The sequence below is a fragment of the Lepidothrix coronata genome, unplaced genomic scaffold, assembly GCF_001604755.1.
Source record: "Lepidothrix coronata isolate B3197 unplaced genomic scaffold, Lepidothrix_coronata-1.0 Scaffold73, whole genome shotgun sequence".
Lineage (NCBI taxonomy): Eukaryota > Metazoa > Chordata > Aves > Passeriformes > Pipridae > Lepidothrix > Lepidothrix coronata.
The window spans coordinates 2,210,222-2,232,812 of NW_016690253.1; the positions used below are offsets into that span (position 1 = coordinate 2,210,222).

The 22,591-nt window shown below is 42.2% G+C and overlaps 2 protein-coding genes across 3 annotated transcripts in view; one reads left to right on the top strand and one right to left on the bottom strand.

The window, feature by feature from the left end:
• Positions 1-18,562, bottom strand: part of TEX11 (testis expressed 11) — a 28,666-nt gene extending 10,104 nt beyond the window's left edge. For both annotated transcript variants that reach the window (XM_017819334.1, XM_017819335.1), the window contains exons 1-18: positions 18,454-18,562; positions 18,185-18,372; positions 16,219-16,303; positions 14,973-15,052; positions 14,343-14,423; positions 14,139-14,258; positions 13,095-13,175; positions 10,825-10,910; positions 9,461-9,518; positions 8,608-8,703; positions 6,702-6,783; positions 6,211-6,289; positions 5,374-5,525; positions 4,535-4,620; positions 3,319-3,456; positions 2,746-2,848; positions 1,510-1,634; positions 636-721 (exon numbers count right to left, since the gene is read on the bottom strand). In XM_017819334.1, the coding sequence (XP_017674823.1) occupies positions 636-721; positions 1,510-1,634; positions 2,746-2,848; positions 3,319-3,456; positions 4,535-4,620; positions 5,374-5,525; positions 6,211-6,289; positions 6,702-6,783; positions 8,608-8,703; positions 9,461-9,518; positions 10,825-10,910; positions 13,095-13,175; positions 14,139-14,258; positions 14,343-14,423; positions 14,973-15,052; positions 16,219-16,303; positions 18,185-18,372; positions 18,454-18,484 (1,757 nt within the window). In that variant the 5' untranslated portion in view covers positions 18,485-18,562. The remainder of the gene's footprint in view (positions 1-635; positions 722-1,509; positions 1,635-2,745; positions 2,849-3,318; positions 3,457-4,534; positions 4,621-5,373; positions 5,526-6,210; positions 6,290-6,701; positions 6,784-8,607; positions 8,704-9,460; positions 9,519-10,824; positions 10,911-13,094; positions 13,176-14,138; positions 14,259-14,342; positions 14,424-14,972; positions 15,053-16,218; positions 16,304-18,184; positions 18,373-18,453) is intronic.
• Positions 18,563-18,717: 155 nt separating this feature from the next.
• LOC108499466 (nuclear cap-binding protein subunit 2) lies at positions 18,718-21,518 on the top strand. The gene is made up of 4 exons (XM_017819332.1): positions 18,718-18,903; positions 19,016-19,197; positions 19,965-20,103; positions 20,761-21,518. Exons 1-4 carry the CDS (start codon positions 18,817-18,819, stop codon positions 20,857-20,859), a joined length of 507 nt encoding a protein of 168 aa, XP_017674821.1. The 5' UTR covers positions 18,718-18,816; the 3' UTR covers positions 20,860-21,518.
• Positions 21,519-22,591: the final 1,073 nt, after the last annotated feature.

Here is a 22,591-nt window from a genome sequence, read left to right on the forward strand (position 1 = left end):
ATTTTTTTTTTTTCAACAGTGTACTCTGTCCTAATTTTCCAGAAGGGATCCCTCTTTTCTTCCTTATGCTATCAGCCCGTGGAACTCACAGAAGAATGCAAAACGTCAAACTGAGAATAAGATTGTGCTATTTCCCACTCCATTGCCTTGTTTTGTATATCACTTTGTTAAATCATGTATTAGTAAGCAATCGTGTAATGGTAAGTAAATAATGTACTTTAAAATAAATGTACTTTAACAAAGGCTTTAAGTAAATATTGGAATAAATACATCTGTCTCACAATATTTGTTTTTATAAACAAGATGGAATATTTCAAGAAGATGCCAGTTTATCAGAGGACACAAGCTAACTGGTATTTTCACCAAAAATATTATTGCAATTCCATTAAAATCACTGTTGGTCACATGTTCACACCACAGTGTAATCATAAAATTCAGAGAAACTAATAATTTGCTTGGGAGAGACTTGAAACATCTGTAGATAGTAGGAGTTGAGGCTTGAGGTACATCTGCAGCACCAAAAGGACTGCTAAATAACATTTCATCTAAGCACTTTTCCATTTTCCTCATTATAATATTTTTCAAAAAGAAACCAGAACAATTTCTCCTTCCTTGTAAATATACTGAATCCTTACTTTAGGGCTGCAAACAATTGCTGGTAGTCTTGTAAATGTTCAGACAAATACTCCAAAGCTTTGATAGCCACAATTTGCTGGTCATTCTGAAAAGAAATTAAAACATGTTTTGTATATACTGCACTACCTCAGTCACTACAAAAAATAACCAAACCAAACCAACAACAACAAAAAAACACAAATAACAAAACAAAGCAACCCCAAAGCAACAACATATTCCAGAGGTCTGTGCAGTCTACGAGCAGGAAAAAGAACAAAGGATTCTGCACAGAATTGCCTCAGAGTGCAGAGAAAACTCTAAGGAGAGATCCCACGACTCCATGCACAGAGAGCCCATGGCAAGAACAGGACTAGCACAGGTTGGTAAGGCTTTCATGCCTTACAGGGCTATGAACAAAGCCCTAATAGCTTAAAATACAATCAACCAGTTCAGACATCACTCAAGTCACCAGCCAAGAGGCAAACAGGAGGGACAAAGGACTTTTCATTCTTTCATTGTTGGCTTATGTGTGTTTTGTGCACAGGTTCCCCCTCTCACGTCAAAGATCAAACCCCGCAGGCAGAAGTCAACATAACATTTTGCTAAGGAAAATCTTACAGAAATACACCATGTCATTTCCAGTTGCCAACATTTATAACTCAGAATCCTTTCTTTTTCTGCAGAAATTTTAAAAGATACCATTTCTTTCCATGTGAAATTAATTTTCACTTTGCATTACACAACACAGTGGAGTGAGACCTTTGTCGCAGAAGCATGAAATACTTAGAAATCCATGAAATACAGAGAAATATTAAAAGTAGGCCAGGTTAAAGAGGTTACAGCTGTCCTACTTACATCAACAAAGCAAAGTAAAGGCAACATTATCTGCTCTACCTCTAATGCAATTTGGGCAGCCAAACTCAAGAGGTTAGTGCCTGTATTTTTATCCACTCCCAGCTTGTCTTCATTTTGCAATGTCTTTTCTGCCAGCTTCCCCATCTCAACCACTGCTTCCACAGCTGAAAGATACATAGGGAAGAAATAACATTTTTTTATGGAAGCAATTGGAAAGTGAAAAGTTCTACTGTTTTAATGACTTCTGGAAGGCTAGAATCTTTCTTTTTTTTTTTAATGAAAAACCAAGACAAGAAAACCTGATCATACCAGCACTTCTCCACAAATCTGCATTTCTTCCTAGGGAGGTGCCAAAAAGCTTTCCAAGATGCTAATCTATGGAAATAAGGATGCCATACAAATGATTCTCATCTCACATCTTAATTTTTGTTCTGCTAAATAACTGTTTGTCACCAAAGACAGAAGACTTTCTCTAATACGCTGTCTGGGCGTCATTCCAAGCTCCCACATCTTGGCTCATGCTAAGGGTGCCACTGCTTTTATGTTCACACTGTGCTGTGGTTCCCACTCTATATTATGTGAACAAATTATGCTCTCATTAAAAGATGTATAGAGAAGAATTAATTGGCAGAGAACTCACTGGAAAATAAGATCTGCGTGTTATTCTGTATTCTAAGTAAGCAGAGACTGTGTTTCTCAATTTTCATTACTTGAGCTCAGATTCTCGTTAAAATACAAAATAGCAGAACTCATTATAAAAAAGAAAGAGGCTACAGAGATATGTCATTCTGCAAGTCATCTCAGTAATTCATGGTTTTTTTGGTAATTCCAGGCTTTACTTGTCCAGAGGAATTAAGAGCAGTCATAATGGTTCCCTTAAGGTTCATTTAGCTCAGTATCCTATTTTATATTGTATATGGATAAGAAAATATATGAAAAGCAGTGAACATGCAATGCTTCTCACCCTGGATTGCTACTACAACTTCTGCCCATGGGAAGATTAGAGACTTCCTAGCCAGAGGCTCCATCCAGACAATATCAAATACAGCAATGGACTCTACATCTCACAAGCTCTGTGCAAAAAACAACCCACTCTGAAAATTTAAATCTGCAGCCTGACAGTTTCAATGACTTCAGAGACACTTCTTCTAGCAACCCTCTACTGTGTCTTTCTCAAGATAAACAGTCCAAATCTGTTTAGTATTTTCTAACATATTTAGAACATATTTAGCAGTTCTTCTCCTTATAGTGGACCCTTTATCTTTCAAGTTTTACCTTTATCAGTGTCGTTCTCCATCACTGCAATTTTATAGACACTGAATTTAGTAAAGATGCTGTTTGGATCACACCTCTCTGCTTCTCTAACTGCCTCTTTAGCCTATTCACAGAAAAGATTAAAGGAAATCAGTAAAAAAACATCTTGAAACTAGTAGTACATAATTTGCAACAGAAAAGGGCTAAAAAAGATATGGAAAATGTTATGGTTACATTGTTGATATTTATATAATTACTCAACAAGTTTGGTTTGGCAACATCCTCCCTTGAAAGAAAAGTGATGAGACCAGAAGATGGCACTGAAGGCTGACAATGACCAGAAAGAAAAGAGCCAATTCCTCAAAATCAGAGCTACAGATTCAGAAAGCAAGAGAAGCCCTGAGAATCCTGAAATATTAAACTCCCTTCTGTCACTTTGAACTGTGAGGTTTAACACCTCCAAACCAAGAAAGCCTGGATGGGTAAAGCAGGTGCACTTCTCTGCAGATGTAAATTTAGTCCCAATGACATAGCTACAAAATAAAAACAATGCAAATAAATATATAAATATGTCTACACATGTACTAAATATACCTTGTCAATTTGTTTCAGATGAAAATAGCAAGAAGCCATGTTCCTCTGCAGCTTGGCCAAGTTCTCATCTATCTGCCTAGGTGTGTAGAAGCTGACAGAATAATTGTACCAGTGAAGGGCTTCAGAATAGTTTTTCTCCTAGGAAATATAAAACCAGAACAAAAACAAACAAACAAACACAAACTTATTTGGGTGATTAAACTACCTCTGTCCTCCCAATTTTTATTTAAAAAAAGGTCATAGAAAATGAAAGATTGAGAGAGTCAGGTATATTCTAATGTAACTTTTCCCCCAGAAGAACCATGCTTTGCCTGCTGCCCCCCCAGGACAAGCCTGCCCCTCCTGGCTGCCAGGGCACTGCTGACTCATGTTCAACTTGCCATCAACCAGGCCCCAAGGTCCCTTTCCACAGCACTGCTTTCCAGCTTCTCATTCCCCAGTCTGTCTGTACATCCAGGTTGCTCCAGGTGCAGAATCTGGCACTTGCCTTTGTTACATTTCATACAGTTTGTAAGTGCCCAGTCCTCTAATTTGTCCCGATACTGTGAGAGACAGTATCCAAAGCTTTACTGAAATCCAGAGAGATTACATCAGCTGGCTTCCCCGATCAACTGGGTGGGTGACCTTGTCCTAAAAGGAAATTAAGTTTGACAAGCAGGACTTCCCCCTCCTGAACTAGTGCTGGCTGTGACCAATGACTGCATTGTCCTTCAGGTGTTTTTCAATAACTCCCAGAATAATCTACATAATTTTACCAGGCACTGAAGTGAGACTGACAGGCCTGCAGTTTCCAGGGTCGTCCTTCTTGCCCTTCTTGAAAATTGGGATAACATTTGCCAGCCTGCAGTCAACTGGGATCTCTCCAGATCCCCAAGACCATTCAAAAATCATTGAGAGAGGCCTCACAATGACACCAGCCAGCTCTTTGAGTACCCTTGCATGAATCCCACCAGGCCCCACAGACATACAGGGATCCAGCTGGAAAAGGAATTCTAGCCACAACTTCCCATGCACAAACCTTGAGATGAGGCTACCTGAAACTCGATTTTGTAACAGAAAACAGCACCCAGATGGATGAAAATAAAACTAGTGCCAGCTGGAACAAGGATCTTAGTAACAGTTTGCACTTTAACCAAAAATAGACGTATCAAAGAGGTCAGAAAGAGATTTTCATTTTCACTGATATAAATAAGAACACTACTGTTTGGTCCCAAACCTCGTAATGTTTGGCAGCTCTGTCCCACAAGATGATGTGCAGCTGATTCAAGGTTTCAGGTAACAGCTGTTTCCCAGTATAATGACCTGAAAAGATACTACAAATCATCACTTTACAAGAACTTTACCAAGTACACTGAGAAGCATCTAAGAACTATCTGAGAAAGACTGTCCCATAGCCTACCACAAAAAACACAACACAGCACACAGCAATAGTTTCAGTCAGGACCCAGTGCTTCATTTTTGTTCCTGAAAAAAACAGCCATCAAACAAAAAACCCCCACCCACCCAAACAAAACTCCAAAAAAAAAACCCCGTGGGTAAGAGAAAAATATTTTCAAGCTTGAACAATGTAAATGTGGCTCTTGCTCCTAGCTTGATGCTGTGTGAGACAGGATCTGTTTTACAGCAGATCTGACAGTCCAAAAATATTACTGTGCTACAGGTGCCACAGACATGAAAAATGAACTGCTATTCAGCTGCTCAAACAAGGACATGCAACCTGTTTTAATACTGAAAAACAAAAATACGTTGGGCTGGATGGACAAAGTATTAACATTACACAGAATTTCTCGTAAATGTTTCTAATCCCACATGTGGCAGTCACACAGTCTACACTAAGAAGGAGGAATTGCTGTAGCAAATGAATTTAACCCTGAGCTTTATCACGACTGTCATTCATTATGAAGTTGAGAGCTGCCATGTAGAAGAAACATAAGGGAAAACAGGCACAAAGAGAAAGAAAGATGAGAATAAGCAAAAAAAGTGAAAATTAAAATTCAAGACCTTAGCCAACCACATCCAGCTTTCAGTAAACAGCAGCAAAAGACGGATACAGACCTATAATAATTTCTTCAATCTTCTGCTTAGCAAGCAGCTCCCTCTTATTCTGCAACAGGAACTCGATGTGGAGCAGGGTAATTTTTCCAAGGTCAGGTGAAGATTCAAATCGTTCAGGAACAGATTTCAGAAAATCAAGACCAACTGATTCCCTATTCAAACAGATGCATTTTTAAGAGGCTGCACCAGAAGAGCTGTTAATTTTCCATTCTAGATATTCACATATTCATGCCGTGCAGAATGTTTCTCATTCAATCACACTGACAGAATGAATCAAGGTATGAATTTATTACAGTTCATCTATTCAATGGCAGCTTCCTATTAGCACTTACTTGTTCCACCGTATTCACAAGGGAGTTTACTCCTCCCATTTGCTTCAAGACAGAAGCATATACATAGGTAATTATGAGGGAGCATTCAACAGGGGGAAATTTCATGCCTCTATTTATTTTGCTGTAACTTGTTCATACTTCTACTGCTTTTCACAAGAATGATTCTAGGACCCCAAACTCATTCTGAGGGTTGTTTAGAAGAAAGATTTCAGTCCGATAATTCCAGACATATATTAAAACTACACGGGGAATCTTAATCATTCCAAAGTAAGGCTACAGCACTGCAGACTGCCACTAAACTTATTTTACTCCCTGTTTTGTTGCTGTCATAATCAGTATCACCTGCTACAGGAATGACAGGCTCCCTCTCAAAACTGTTTACCTTATCTCAGTGAGCTTTTATTTAAAATAAAGCATGACTGTATAATATGATGTTCTTTGCTTACAAAGGAACACCTACAAACTCCAAACATTGTGTTTAGCCCACTTAATGATGCTTTCCTACCTTCCATGCTCCAGCAGCAGTTTGGCAGTATTCAAACAGAAGTCTAAAGACATCTCCAAGTGCAGGAATTCTGTGAGAGCTAGACAGAACACAAAACACTTGAGATTATTTAATCAACTTTGACACTTAACTACTCAAACTACCATTTAGCTCTTACAGCTTCTTTCAGGAGGCTGCATTAGTAGCACAATCTTTTGCCTCATGCTGCCTTCCATCAAAATATCCCGCCCTTATCCAGGAGGAATGACTTGAGACTGAGGTTAGTGCCCAGGCTGTGTGCAGGATCATACTGCAAACTGAAATCAGCATCTGGATAACTCCTTTGTGAACACTGACCACTATGTCTCACACTCCAAAACCAGAACGACATTTAACTAATGAAGATTCCAACAAAGCACACAAGAAAGGATTTTTTTTCCTATGTACAACACAGTCTTCTTGGATATGGAGTAATAGGACCTTACTATGAAACCTAAACAGAGGTGTGATACCTGCATTGATATCTTCATCTGACGCTCCACTTTTAAGAAGAATTTTAACTTTCAAAAAAAACCCTGCTGGATGCGTATCCTCCTGCACAGTGAAAAACAACACATTACTTGGACAGCTCTTTGTAGAACACAGATCCTGTGAGAGTACACCACATTCATAACACAGACAAATATTAAGAAATCACATACTCCCCACTGTACTCTTCAGTTCCATTTTAATGACTGAAGCAAGACGTAGGCAACTTACGTAATATTTTCTTCCTAATTGCAATGTGCATCTTTATTATTTATTCTTATACTGCCAAAGGCCATGAGAACAACTAAACAAGAGATGTATGATTTTCATTTTGCTGTGGCCTGTTTTTGATACTTTTAAATAGAAGCTGAACAATACCCAATGATAGAAATATTTCCTTCTTTCCTATGTGTGAATTGGCTGGATTACTTTAGAATTAATATGAGCAGAATTCAAAGTAGCTTAGAAGAAGAAGAAATTTAGGAGGGAATAACAATGGAAACAACTGGAAATAATGAAGACTGTATACTACAGCTCTCCCTAAAACTACACATTTCAGGCTCTAGAATAAACATTTTCTTCTAGTTTTCCATACCCTCATATAATATTAAAATGTACATTTATCAAAAATCACAATAAAAACACTTTCCATCTCAAAAAGTTTTGTGATAATAAATACAACAGAAAAAGACAAAGGGCTTCTATACTGTAGTAGCATGTTATTTGAATGACTAAAATACACTGCCTTTTATCCTGATCTCATGAGCACATGCATCATGATCTGTCTGAAAGTTCTAACAGCATGTGGAAAAATGAATTTGAGCTTTCATTTAAAACAAAATTTTATACTGAAAACTTGTTTTTTATGAAACAGATAATGAAAATTTTTAAACTACCAACCAAAAACAAATAGGAATGTTTCAAATTTTATTTACTCTACAGTAACCTGAACAGAGAGAAGCATGAAATTAATTAAAGTCCTTATATGGGAAACAGAATTTGTACAAGGTCAAGATTCCTCACTGTAATGATTGCTTAGAGACATAAGATATATTTTTTCGGGGTAGCTGGTGTGCTTATGCACCTCATTTTTCAGGTTCCAGAAGAAATACAGTCGTGTTAGTGAAGTGCAATAGCTAAACTAATTGTTTGAAATAAAACTGACGTAGCACAGCTACAGCTTTCAAAACAGAACTCTGGTGCTTGCTCAAATATTTGTACAGATGGGACCTCAAAAAGTAGTATGGACTTATCCATTAGAACCCGAAGCAAGAAAAGAGGGGCAGAAAAACTGGTATAAACCTCAGGTGGCCCACGCTGCAGTTCCTCTGTCTGTATAGTTCTCATGAACACAGGAGTTGGGAGGAAGGGGTCACAAAGCAGAAGACTGGTGACTGTAAATGGCTCCAGTGACCTTGCAGGTGATAAGCCCTGATAAGCCCGTGTGAACGGCCTGTGATCCTCTGGCATGGCCCCAAGTTAAATTTGCCTTTCTGTCCTCCCATGTGCCTCTGCCTGGGTGTGGCTTTGGGGATCCCCCAGTTAAGGAGGTAACAGAAATAAATTTGTGTGTCAGCTGCGGGTTCGTGGCTGTCTCGGCCGCCTCTCTGGGTCGACTCACACGACACGTCAGAGAAATCTTAGTCATGTCAGCATCAAAGGGCCTCACTGTTAATAGACAGGAGGCAGTAAGGCAGCTCTACACCTACACACAAAGAAGTGTTCCTCTACAAAAAGAGCTGGGAACACCAAAACGTACTTAGGAGTATAAAAAAAACTAAAGAAAACTACACCTCCATCTGTTGTCAAGTGTTTAATGTGGTCCATATTATGTTAATAAATGCCTGAGTTTCATCTACTGCAATCCATAAAAAGAGTAACACATTATACCTGATTTGCCAAGTTTATGGCTTTCAATGCCTTGTCAAGGTGCAGAGTGCAATCCCACTCGAAATAGGTTGTGGCTAACAAACGTAGCACTTTAGCCTGGAAAGGAAAGAAATAGCCACATATGAACATACATATGAATAGAAAATACTTAAATTCTAAGGTCATGAAAAATAAAAGCTCTTTGAGTCAAAAAATTGCCTGCCTGGTATCAGGCATATAAGGGTATTGCTCAGTTATGAAACATATCCAGTCTTAAAGCACTGCAGTACACACAGGACATGAATCAAACAGAGTTCAGAGGAGAACAGAAGGGTAGCAAGGAAAATCAGAGACCTGGAAAAAGCAGAGTGAAAGAAGAAATTGAAAGAACAGGAGGGACACACTTCACTGAGAGAAAAACAAACAAAGAAACAAACAAAACCAAACAAGATAAAGACATACATTATAATGGCTTTCAAATACATAAATTATTTATATAAAGAGGAAGAGATTAAAATCTCCATATCCGTTGTGGGGAGTAAAAGGATTAATAAACTTCTCAATGAGGCAGACAAACATCTATCAGAAATGACACAGCTGTAACTGATGATGTACTGAAAGAAGGGGAAGGGAAGAAGAGATGGTCTTTCAGGGTCTAGATTCAAATGTGATTTAAGGGCACTCATCAGTGACTGAGCTCTCAGACTGATGCTCATAGCAACTGAACTTGCAACTCTGCCAAACTTCACAGCAAACTCTAAAAAGGAGGCCAGGAAATCACTGGTCAGGTTTGGCACATAAGAGGCAGATGATACACTGGAGTCAGTTTAACAAAATCCTCTTATTTGAAAGCAGATATTCCTCTATTTATTACCTGCATTTCTTTGCCAACAGAATATTTCATGTCCATCTTCCCAATGTCATAACTCTGGCTGTCAATGATAAGTGAAAGTCAGAAACAAATGGGATAAGAGAGATAAATTCAGTCAGTCTTCTGATAGGTACAATATTCCTATTCTTAACCAGTTAGAAACCACATAAATCGCACAGTTTTAACCACAGAGATTTTGTAGAAGCAAGTGTTCTCATTCTCACCTGACACAGAATATAGTCATACACAAAAGCTATTCATGACTGGTCTCAAGATCACAGCAGATCAATAGCAGAGACAGAACTGGGAGTCATGATTCCCCATTCACCTTCTAAATGCTTAAATGGCAGCACAAAGGACCACTCAGGAGAAAACTCTGGGGTAATTCCACAAAACCAGATTCTAAATAAAGAACTATTAGAAAGAAAAACAATAACTGGGCATTTGTTTCCTGATCTAATATATTCTCAGATCAGAGAAATCTTAACCCACTAGATGGAGCCACATCTCTTTCGCCAGATCATTATTTTCACTTTGCAAAGCTTTATTTCCTCCTCAAATTCTGTCATCGGGATTTGGAATTTCATTTTCCACAAGAATAAAAGATAAAATTATCTTCAAAGCACTATCTGTAATTAATTCTAAGCATTTCTACAAATCCTCTGCGACAACATATGTGACCACAATTATTTTGGATTTTTTATGCTGCCACTGATTTTCTTTTGACCATTCAAAAGAAAAAGAACAAGAAGACATAAACCCAAATTTTCTGTGCTGAGGCTGTGACCATGGCACGAGGATACTCCTCCTGATAGCCTACCTTTTCTCACCCTTAGTAGTACCACAATAGTTATTTGGATCCTACCCAGCCCATCTCTAACGTTTCCTTTTTCACCTTGATGTTTGTGTTTTTCATCAGTCATGGATTTGCTCTCAATGAAGCACCTCTCCATGAGAAATTCAAACACTGTTTAAAACAGATCAGTTTAAAACTGGTCAGAAGAATTCATCTACTCCCTTCCAAAGTTTTCAAATCCCTTCACTGTCATTTATGAATGGCACAAGAACTGGGAACAGCCTCTTCAGGAAAATAATCTTTTTTGAAGAAGTCTTAGGGAGAGAATTGATGAGAACGATGGAAAGATTTCATTCTAATGACCTGGAAATCAATGTGGGAAGCAGACATAAATTTTAGGCAACAGAGTATGATCACCACAAAGTATCTGCTCAGCTAATTTGGTTCAGCTAAAATCTTTTATTCTCACATTTTTAATTAGGCCTCTACTTTCCCTTGCTCTCCCCTTTCCTTCACATATATTTTTACATCTCAAAAGCAGGATTTTATTTTGTTTGTCCCTGCACATTACCTGAGCCAGAAGGAGCTCTCTTCATACCTCTTGGATTCATAGGTTTCCACTCCAAAATTGTAGCAGAGGATTGACAGGTAACAGGTCTGCAATAAAAGACTCCTGCTTCTATAATGTTCTTGTAAAACATCATTAGATCTGTGGAACTGCAGCCTCATGTTCTTTAAAACGCATTTTATTTCAAAGAAATAACCACAGTTATCACTTCTGGCCTTTTACAAGGGGATATTGAACATGACTAAAATGGAACTATAATTGTGTGGGAAAGGGAAGCATCATTAACCAGTCCAGGACACACAAAACAGCAGGATCTTGAAACACACAAGGAACACAAAGTTCCTCAATAAATCACACTGAAAGCACTGGAACTGTGTAAAGCAAACAACAAAAATTAAAACTTGAGAGGAAAAACTGGAATATTACAACCTCATTTTTAAAAATGACAAAAAAAGTTTAATATATTTAAGTGAAGAGGACTCTACCTCTTCCATGATAGGCTTCTTCCCAGCATGTCTCTTTGGGGTTAAAAACAATCACCTGCATCTAAAGTTTTCGGAGAAAACCATTTTTGAATGCTTGCTTATTCAGAGCACTGTTGCTTTCTGCTTTACCAATCAGCCCTGGCAACATCTGTTCATAACAACTTGTCTTTCCTTTGAAATTATTTGCAGCTGTCATATGTCACCCAAAGAAGAGACAGAAAAATCATTTTATATGCTAGCAGGCTGCCAATATTTACATCCATTTTGTCTCTGCAGTAACTTTTTTTTTTCCAAGTATAAATTACGTTTCTTGCAAGTGACTCAGGCAAAAATGAGAAAGGCAGCCCAACATCTTGCTTCAAATTTATTATTTCTTTGCAAAAGCACAGACTCAGTAAGCATAAACACAAAAAAAGATGTGAACCCCTTGTTTTTCATAAGTTCCCTTGTGAATGTTTTCTTCCCAGAACAAAAAGCTGACTGTACTGAGTACTGGTTCCCAGACTACTGATGATCCACAAGCTGCAAATCCTCTCCAGCTGGTCTGGGGTGCCACACATCACTGTAACACAACGATTTCTTTGGGATACTCTCCAGGTGCTCTCTGGTGCAGTGGGACTCTGGCAGAGTTAAGGACTGACAGCTACCCAGCAATCCAAAAGTTTCACTCAGCAATCATTAGCTCTTTCCTTTTTCTTGTTTCTCTCTTTAAACCAGAAGTAAATTTTATCTCTCATGATCAGAAACCTTTCCCTTGTCTGCATCAGTGCTCCTGGTTTGTGAAGACAATTTATTATGAGAAGTTTAATATTGTTTAATGAAGGAGATCAAGCGGAAAGGATTAAATTCAGTTAAACGAGAGCAGGAATGCAAAGACCCCAGTGAGCATTTTCAAGAATTCACAGTAAGAACCTCTGCTCTTATGATTCAAATCAAAGCCAGACCCCTGCAACCACTCAGATGCATGTGAACAAGGCCTGCAGATCACAAAACCCAATTTAAAATCAGTTAGAGTTTAACTGATTAAAAACCCAAATAATCTTCTACCGTATTTCCCATACTTCCCTTTCAGGATTTGCATCTGCCTCTTTGAATTCTATTGCCTACAGAGACAGGAACAAAGTGTTTCCTAAGTACTGGGAAAACATGTAAGCAGAAGAAAATAAATGTGGGAAAGTTTATTCTGATATAAACATATTAGACTTTTATCTTTGCCAACAAAGAATTAGTCTGCATATGATAGTTTGTTTTATCTGTGTCACAAGAAATACAAAAACCACAGTCTAGTGCAATGGGAAGCCTCTACAGTTTCATGAAAATTAAGATTAATACTGAGGGTAGTAATAGACTTGCATATCAAAAACTTAGTAACAGCTCTTCTCTTGTCCCATCTGACCCCAGGCAAAAGTTCATATGGGTACAAATGAAGATACAAGATCAAGATGTAAAATGCAGCCGGTTCTGTAGAAGAGCAAGTGGCATATTCAATTCAGAAATCTTTTTGCCTTGCTTGTGGATTTGTCTTCTCATTGTTCAGGAAGAGTTTATCATTCTATTTCAAATTCTCAATCACGAGAAGCAAGAAAAAAAAATTCACTTTGAAAAAAAAAAGCCTGCTGTTTTCACACAAAATTTTTAGTAAGAAAATTCCAGAGGAACCAACCACAAGAGACACACAGTTCAGAGTACTTTTCAAAATTTTATATGGCACATGTCATTCCTTAACAGATAGAGAGGAAAGCAGGTTCTTGAAGTTTGGAACTATAAAGAAAGGATGATTTCACTTACTTCTTTTGGCAATTTCATCAAAATATCTTTGCAGCGCTGCACACACCTCATTGCTTTCTGAAAATCCCCTTGAGCAACAGCCTAAGAAAGCAGCAGAGCAAGCCAATAAGCTGTTAGTGTGCTAGTGGTCTTTAAAATTCATTACAAGACTGGTTCTTTAAAATAGGACTTGGGTTGGGTTTTTCACACACAGTAAAGCAAAGCTGGGGATTAGATATCTGTCCTTACAGTGCTGTAATAATTCTGTGTATTTCCATATATATTGCCAGATGGCAAAGTCATCCAGAAAATCACTGCAGTCCTTAGGTGGTGTGCAAAGGCCAAATGCATGGGACAAGATCATTCAGATGCTAAGATGATACAGCATTTCAGAAAATCTTACATCACCTCTCCTTTTTGTCTCCATGACCAAACTAAAAATTCTGGGCACTGCTTTGGCCTGTTTAGGGCAGCTCCTGAGAATTTTGGAGATACCACTCCCCTTCTAGATACTGGGGTCAGCAATGTGATCAACTACTTGTTAGATATGGACCTTGGCTATGTGCTGCCAGGAACACCACCTTCATATACCTTCATCAGCCTAACTGCAAATATAAATGCAGTATGATGAGTGTTCTAAGTGACTACACAGCAAAAGTGTACATGTGACATAAACTCAGCTTGGGGGAGCCAGGCTCCACACCAGTCCTACCCCTCTTCTTCAGCCATGCACAGGACACTGTTGGAACTGACACATTTATGATTCATACAGGCAGCTGTTTATTTTACCAACAGCCTTGCCAGCCAAATCATAGAGCAACGAATCTGAACTAGAAGATACAAACACCACGGCAAAAATGACTGCGATAAATCAGGGGAAATTAAAAATCATTAAAAGATTGCAACACTGAATGCAGGCACGAGATCTGCTATCTTACATCTAAGTGAAGGAAACATATCCCTCAGCAAGTCTTCAATGCCAAGCATTCAGGTATCTAATAACTGGGTCAGAGTTTCCCTCTATACCTCTCGCGACTTATAAGGAAAACTGTGAAGAACACGTACTGATTCAGCTTGATAAGAGAGTACTTTGAAAAGGTTATTCTCCACATCAGCTCTGTGCTCATGAATATCTGCTTCACCATCGCTCCCCTTACGTAACTTTGCATACAGCTTCTCTATGTTCTGGAAAACAAAGCACAGGCATCACCCAAGGAACTTACAAAGAGGTGTGTATGTAAGAAATTACAACTGGAAATTAAAACTTACACCCACGGCATTCTCTAGAAATCCATCAGCAAGATCAGCTTTTCCAACATCTATCCATCCTTTCCCAGTTTTCATAGACATCTGAAGGAGAAAATGGTAAGTCCTTTGTGAAAATACAGTCACTTTCAAGAAAGGCAAGGTAAGATCTCATTTTCTTGAGGTGTATCTGACACAGCACAAGGGTATTTCAGCTCTGCAATTTCTGACCAGCAACTCTCACTTCTGAATGAAGCCCTGAACACTTTGATGCAGCATAAGAATTATGGTGCCCTCCTCAACAATATTATAACATACTGAAATAAATGAACGTGTTGCTCATGACACATTTTGCCCTGTGAAAAGATGTGATGCTAACCAGACATTCCTAACTCCACTGTCTCAGCAAGGTAAAATACAGATCCCACTTCAGCCTGGACTTTGTTCTCTCAAAAGGGAAAAAACGAGATCATCAATTTTATCTTTCCTCGAGTGATGAGAAGAGAGAGTCAGCAATACTCCTGCCAAAACACCAACCACCCTTCCAGAACTACACGTATATCTCTACTCCCTCTCCAAAACAAGCATCATAAGATTTGAAGACTTCCCTGGGGGATCAACTGTACCTCATTGCTCACCCACAATTAGCCTTACCAGAATCTGCCTTCGGATGGTTCCCTCCGGAGGATCTGGGCCCTCACAAAGGCGGATCAGTCTGCAAGCAACAAACCGCACTGCAAGGAAACAGTGCAGCCATTCATCAGCTTCCTCTGCACTTTTGCTTTGGCTTTGGGTTTTTTTTTTTGGTTTTTTTTTAACAGAAAGTCAGGCCCTGCCATATCTGAAAGGCTGTTTGGCATTTGAAATTAAAAGAGAGAACGATTTGAAAGCTTCGGGAGTCAAAGCAAATCTGAATTTTAGCCAAGATGATTAAAATTGCTATTCAGGCAGTAAGGAATAAAAAAAATATTCTCATTAAAATACCTATTAAACAATTTTGAGAGAGTTTAAGGTAAATACATGGTATTCAAAGACTTAATTACATTGCAGGTGCTCACAGTAACATGTCTTGAGAGCCTCAAAATAGCCTTGAGCAAAATAAGGAAATTAAGTTTAATAATCTTTACAAAGAAAAAAGCAAAAATATTTTCAGGCCTTCTTTATACATCAGGGATGGAAAAGACACCACTTAATGTATTTAAAACAGCCTCTCCCTGGCCCTTCAGCTGTGATCTGAGAGCATTACACTATTTTGTGTAAACTTACCCTTTTCCCTTTACCTGATACAATTTATATGATGCAGATTATACATAATTTTGACTATAATCCCTCAAGACAAGAATGTAGGCCTGATACTACAATCCCATAGAACCACAGAAAGAACACATTGAGGGAAAAGATGAAAAAGCTCACTTCTCCTTTCCCCCAGCCCTGCTCCAGGCTACCAAGAGAACCCACCATTTGTGTACCCAGCTAAAGCAGGTCAGTAAAAAGAGGATTTAGTTTTTCTGTATATAAACATTGATGAGATGATTAAAGAAACTATTTCACTTGATATAAACTAAGTGGCCAACAGCCTAAATTTTACAACTGTTTTATTTCCATATATTTTGAGATTAGAACCATGGCATCAGAAGGTAAATTGCAGCTTCCTTGTGCTCTGGCACAGAAATGAGGAGTGATAAAAATGCTTGCACTCATTGTGAGCTACAAGAAGGTACCTATTACACCTCCCTGAACAGTTTATACAAGCCCAACTGTACATTCTCCTCTCTCTACACCCTATCTGCAAAGCCCCAAACAAATCTACAGCACTACATATGTGCCAGTCAGCAGAGAGCTGTTCACTTCCATGCTGCAGCACGGGGAACACATTTAGGAAGGTACAGAACATACGTACGTTTGGCTTTTTGCTCGTCATTGACAACAGCACCCGTGTGTTTGGCCACAGCCCAGTTCCACAGGCTGACTGCACTCTCTTCAACCTGGATGGGAGAATTCCATGAGGTTTAATTTTGTCCTGCACGTGAGTCCCGTTGAAATTTACTACTGGAAAAAGAACCATCTTTCACATGTACCACAGTAATGACCAGGTTTGTGCAACTCCCTCTGGCGTTGCAGTCAAAGGTGCGAGTTTTCCATAAAACTGTCACATGATCCCACAGGGACATCTTGAACAATGACCTGAAAACAGGCATGCTGAGTGGACCACACAGCATTTCTTCACCTGTAAGTATGGGTCATTCAAGTATACACAGCTGGCAGGAAGCACATACTCTTGTCATAAGCACATTTCATAAGACATAGTCCTACAAAGACTATTTCACACCTGAAAACACGAGAGCACTTCTAAGATGAAGCAAGGTAAGACAGAACATGTCTATGTAAATCCAAACTAAAGAGAACTAATTAAATCATATGGCAAGCAGCACATATATGTCACATCATCCATCAGTGCCTTTGGCTTCAATTAGAAATTCTACATGAAAGGGAATTCTGTAAAGGAAGTGTCGGAATTAAGATGCATTCGAATATGTTCCTAAACAAATGCCATTAATTGAAATGTCCTAACCTACATTTCTACCAAGTCCAGACTTAGCAAAACATGACCTCACTCACCCCATCCATCTGGGATGCAAATTTCTCAGAAACACTCAGAGAGAAAAAAAAATTGTGCAATTTCACATCACCATGTCCAAAATACAACTGATTCCCTGGCAGCCTTCAGAATATATTATGTACACTGTAAACAGATTTAAGATCTGAAGGGATTGGAAAAGAATTGTAAGAATCTTATCAGGTTTGAGAAATATCTGTAGTAAGGCTTCATCTCTTTTACGTATCAAAAAGAAAACTGAGTAGCTAATTATTTTAAATACCTACATTGGGAACCTTTTGATATTAGCACCTGATAAACTTAGAAATATAGAAAATGAGTACTTCCCACTCTAATATTATGTACTGGGTTTACCAGGCAGCTAAAATGGCATGCTTGCTTGTTCTCTTCTTCCTCAAGTGTCTGCTCTCATACAGGATGAAAAGGACCTCTCCTCTGATCAAGGACCAAACTGTTAACGCATCCGTGCTCTCTGCTTGCATTTTTACTTGAAATGACAGTTAGATATGACTAGAAATTTGAAATAATAAAAACCTGAACATCACCAGTAACCAGTAACTTTTCCCATTATCATCATAGAACAGTTGGGGGTAGGAAGGGACCTTAAAGACCACCTTGTTCCAACCCCCCTGCCCTGGGTAGGGACACCTTCCACTATCCCAGGTTGCTCCAAGCCCTGTCCAATCTGGCCTTTGACACTTCCAGGGATGGGGCAGCCACAGCTTCTCTGGGCAACCTGTGACAGGGCCTCACCACTCTCACAGGGGAGAATTTCTTCCTAACATCTAATCTAAATATACCCTTTCAGTTTGAAGCCATTCCCCCTTGTGCTACGCCCAAAGTCCCTCTTCAGCTCATTGGGTGCCCCTTTAGGTACGAGAAGGGGCTTTAAATTCTCCCCAGAGCCTTCTCATCTCCGGGCTGAATACCCCCGACTCTCAGCCTGTCCTAGGAAGGGTGTTCCAGCCCTCTCATCATCTCAGTGGTCTCAGTCCAACAGATCCGTCCTTCCTGTGCTGGGGACTCCCGAGCTGGACACAGCATCCAGGTGGGGTCATTGCAACACACTTTTACATTTAGGATCGACATTTCCCACTGATTTTTAAAATGTAACATTTCCCACTTTATTTTGGGCTACCACGACTCAAAAATGAACTGTTTTGTGTAGTGCCAAACACCGATCTTCGCCGCCGGGCGGTGGCGATGGGCGGCGGCAGCAGCGAGTGTTCGCAAGAGCTGCGGCACCAACCTGGGCGAGGCCCGCGGGGTGCGAGGCACACGCACCTCCCGGTCCCTCAGGCGGGCCGGGAGCGGGGGGCTCTCCCTGCGCCGCACCCCCGGCCTCCTCAGGGAGGCTCCCCGCCGCCTGGAACAATTCCTCGGTGAGCGCCGCGATTCGCGACGGCGCCTCCTCCCCCAGCAGCTCCCGCACCAGCCCTGCAACACAGGAGGAGAGCGGGGCGTGACACACAGCCGGGCGGCGTTTATCGGGGACGGAGAGCCCGCGCCCCGCGGCACCTTCCAGGGCGGCCACGCGCGGAACCTCCATGGCCGGGGCGGCCCCTCAGGGGCGGCTCCGTGAGGGGGCGCGGGACGGTGGGAACGGCGCCGCCGCACTGCGCGTGTGCCGGCCCGGGCCCAGCGCTCCCGGCGGACCTACTGCGCCGCCGATTGGCTGTTCTGCTCCTCCGCCCCGCCTCCCCGCCCCGAGCGACAGCTCTCTCAGCCAATCGCGCGGCGCAGCGCGCGGCTCCTCCCCCTCGCGAGCCGCCCGCGCGTTCCGGTGCGCGCGGTCCTTCCGGAAGGGTCCCGGGAGCGGGGCCGGGATCGAGGCCCGGGAGGGAGGCCCGGGAGCGGGGCCCGGGCGGGCGGGAGGGCGCGATGTCGGGGCTCCTGCACACCACGCTGAGTGGGCTCAACAGCGACTCGTACTGCGAGATCAGCCAGTACCGCGACCAGCACTTCAGGGTGCGCCCGAAGGGGGCGGGGAGGGCCGTGTCCGGGGCAGGGCCGGGATGGAGCGGGAGGGAGCGGGTCAGTGGGAGCGCTGACCCCGCCGCGTGCGCCTCTGTGTCCGCAGGGCAGCAGGCAGCTGCAGGAGAAGTCTCTGAAGATCTCCTCCACGCTGTACGTCGGCAACCTGTCCTTCTACACCACTGAGGAGCAGATCCAGGAGCTCTTCTCCAAGTGCGGGGATGTCAAGAGGATTGTCATGGGTCTGGACAAGATCAAGAAGACCCCCTGTGGCTTCTGCTTTGTCGAGTATCCTTTCTCTTCCCCTTCTGTCAGCCCGTGTGTGGTTACCACCTTTAGTTCCAAGCACAGCTGTGCTGCTGCTGCTGGAAGGGGGACACAGCCAGGTGCTTTCTGCCAGGCACATCCCTTCCAGCCTTTCACCTTGCTCTCCCCCACCTTAACTGTGAGACAGACTGTGCAGTGGTGCCTCACATCACAAGTGCCACCACTGCTATTCTTTCTGGAGGTGGCAGAGAGCTACTTTAATTTATCAATCTCTTTCATGGTTTTAGGGCCAAAAGGAGAACTGAGTCCTCAATCTGAGGTCTTTTGTGGCCAGAGTACATGTTGACTTTCTCACCTCGGCTTTACACTTGAAGGAAGTAGCAGCATAAGCCACGGGGGCATTCCCAGGCACAGGGTACACGCTCATACAGGTCATGCCACGAGCTGTCTGTGCAGAGCTCCCCTTTTGTTCTGTTTCAGTCAAGTTTCACGTAGCATAAAGAGGCATATTACCTATTTCTTGCCCTTAGCAAGGCTTTAATGTCTTTGTTTCATCGTCTTGTCTCTGCAAGTACTGACATTAAAGCACAGAATCCTCTCAGAGCATTGGCCGGTTTTTAGCGCAGTTTTTGATCCTGTAGGGAAGAAAAAGGCTGAAGGGCAGGGGTGGGGCGGTTTTTTTCTGTTTCTAACATACAGTAGTTCTCTTTTTTTATTTTCCCTCTGCCCAACAAAAAAAAGGATAAAAAAAACCAAACAGGCTTAGATCTCCTTATAGAGTGCCTCAGATACTACACGAGGGCAGATGCTGAGCACGCCATGCGGTTCATCAACGGCACGCGGCTGGACGACCGCATCATCCGGACCGACTGGGATGCTGGGTTCAAGGAGGGGAGGCAGTATGGGAGAGGAAAGACTGGAGGACAGGTAAAGGCAATACCAGTTCACCCCCTGAATCTGATCCCCCCAAAAGGCTCTGTACTTCTTTGCTCGTTTTGCCTCACACAGACTGTAAGGACCTGACGGCGAAGTTTAGTCGCTCCCGGCTTGTTTTGGTAACTGATGCTTGGTGTTAAAAGCTGGGAACAACTTAAGGCCGTTTCCATCTAGGAGTCCAAACTTCCTGTAATGCAAGCAGAATGCTCCCAAATCCAAGCCAGTACTCTTAAAATGATGCAGAATTTGTATGGAGGGGGACAGTGTAGCTGTCAGGCCAATCTCAGGACACAGGAGTTTGCCCCAGGGCAAAGGTGTGAGGTTCCTTTGCAGATTTCCAGGGTGGAGGGGATAAAACGTTCTGGGGGCCAAGCTTGGCAATTCAGAAAATTGGGCTGCAAAGCTGAATGAAAATATTTTGGGGTCTTCGTTGCTTATCTGAAAATACCTCGGCCATCAGATATATCATTATTTCTCATTTTCACCACCTTTTTGGTGGATTATTTGAGGAGATCTCAAACGAGTTGAAGTGCTTCTAACCTGAACTTCAGTTGCCCGCCAACTGAACAAGGAGTGGGTGATGATTTTGAAGTCCAGGAGGAGACAGGAGTGCAGGTTACTGATGTGTGTGTTGTTGCTGTGCCCCAGGTGCGAGATGAGTACCGGACAGACTACGATGTGGGAAGAGGTGGCTTTGGCAAGATCATTCAGATGCAGAAGGCAAATCACCAGCCTGCAATCTATTAACTGCTGTGTGGTTCCTAGGTCATAGAGGGCTCTGGCCTTCCAGAGCTAGCCCTGTTGTCGCATTTGGGATCGGGGTATGGAGTGAGATCCAAGTTCCAGCAAAAGGTGGCCCTCCTTAGACTGTGGATATACATGTATTCATTCTCCCTTCCTTCTGAGCTAGAGAGGATGTTCTGTGCTGATACAGGGCAACAAGGGGAAAAAAAAAGGACAGCTCTGCAGGATTCTGGGCAAGAAGAAATGCAGCATGTCACACACACCTTATGCTATGACATCCTCTTCATGTTGCAGCTAAAGCAGGTGGCTTCCTCCAAGCTGCAACTGCAGCCGTGGTTGCTTTCAAATGGGACATTTTAAGAGCTTAGCACCATCTGAGCCCTCCAGGTGCCTCGTGGGGATGCACAAGAGATTCAGGTTTCTGATTTACAACCTCACCTGCTTAAAAAGCAGTATCACTGTTTGGATGAGAGACGTGGAACAAGTCTTATTATCCACTTGGAGGTGCTTGTCTGCACATCTAGCCCTTTGTTTGGTCAGGGCCTGCAGAGCATTTCTCCTTGTGATGCCCCAGCGCTGCCTGGCTTTTCAGATCCTTGCTGTTCAGTGTGATTTTGTTAAAAAGTTTCTGTTAATTTTTTAAATAAACAGTTGTATTGGCTCTGGCTGAGGTGAAGGTAATTTTACCCCAGCAGCCCTCATGGACCTGTGCTTTGTATTGGTAGCTAGAAAGCTGGTTGATAACACACCAGTGTTTTGTCTACTGCTGAGCAGTGTTCCCACAGCATCAAGGCTATCTCTAACATTCCCCCCTCACCAGCAGGCTGGGGGGGGCAAGATCTTGGGAGGGGGCAGACCCAGCACAGCTGACCCAACCTGAGCAATGGGATATTCTGCTCAGCAATAAAAGCTAAGAGAAAGGAGAAGGGGGACATTCCTTATGAAAACATCTTTCTTCTGGAGCAGCTGCTGTGTGTACTGAAGCCCTGCTTCCCAGGAAGTGGCTGGACATCTCCTGCTGGTGGGAAATCAAGAATAAATATTTAGTTTTCCTTTGCTTCCACAGGCGACCTTGCTTTTGCTTGATTAAACTGCCTTTATCTTGACCCACAAGTTCCGTTTCCATCTCACTTTCTCCCTGCCCCGTCCTGCTGAGGAGGGGAGTGACAGAGCAGCCTGGTGGGTACCTGGAGTTCAGCCAGGGTCAGCCCCCCACAGTCCTGTTGGTTCCCAGCGTGGGGCCTGAGACCATGGCAGTTCTGTGTCAGTGTGCTATAGCTGTAGTATTTACTAAGCAGGCAGCTCCTGTCAGGTCCCAGTTTGTTGGCTGCACCTCTTATCTCTTTGCTTTCCTGGGCTTGGGAACACGTTAGTACAAACCACTGCTCTGTGCTTTGCCCCGCACACTGATGGCCTTGCTCTGCTGGGGGAGCTGTCTCTGGAGTGGATCAGGGAATACATCTCCCTCTCCCTAGCCGGGACTGGTGTGGGTGGCTTTATTGTGCAGGCTTGTGAGGTCTCTGCTCATCCTTACATGAGCTGTTTAATACTACTAATTAACACTGCTGGCATATCATGGGGTCTGTGTAATCTGGCGTCATCCTGGTGTAAGAGAAGGCAACTTTTGGGTGAGTCAGTACTAAAATGTGCCCTGAGGCGGCTGGTCCGTGGGTGGCAGAGTGTGTGGAAGGATTTGGGCAGGTGCCTGGGCAGTTACCACCTCCCATAGCCCAGG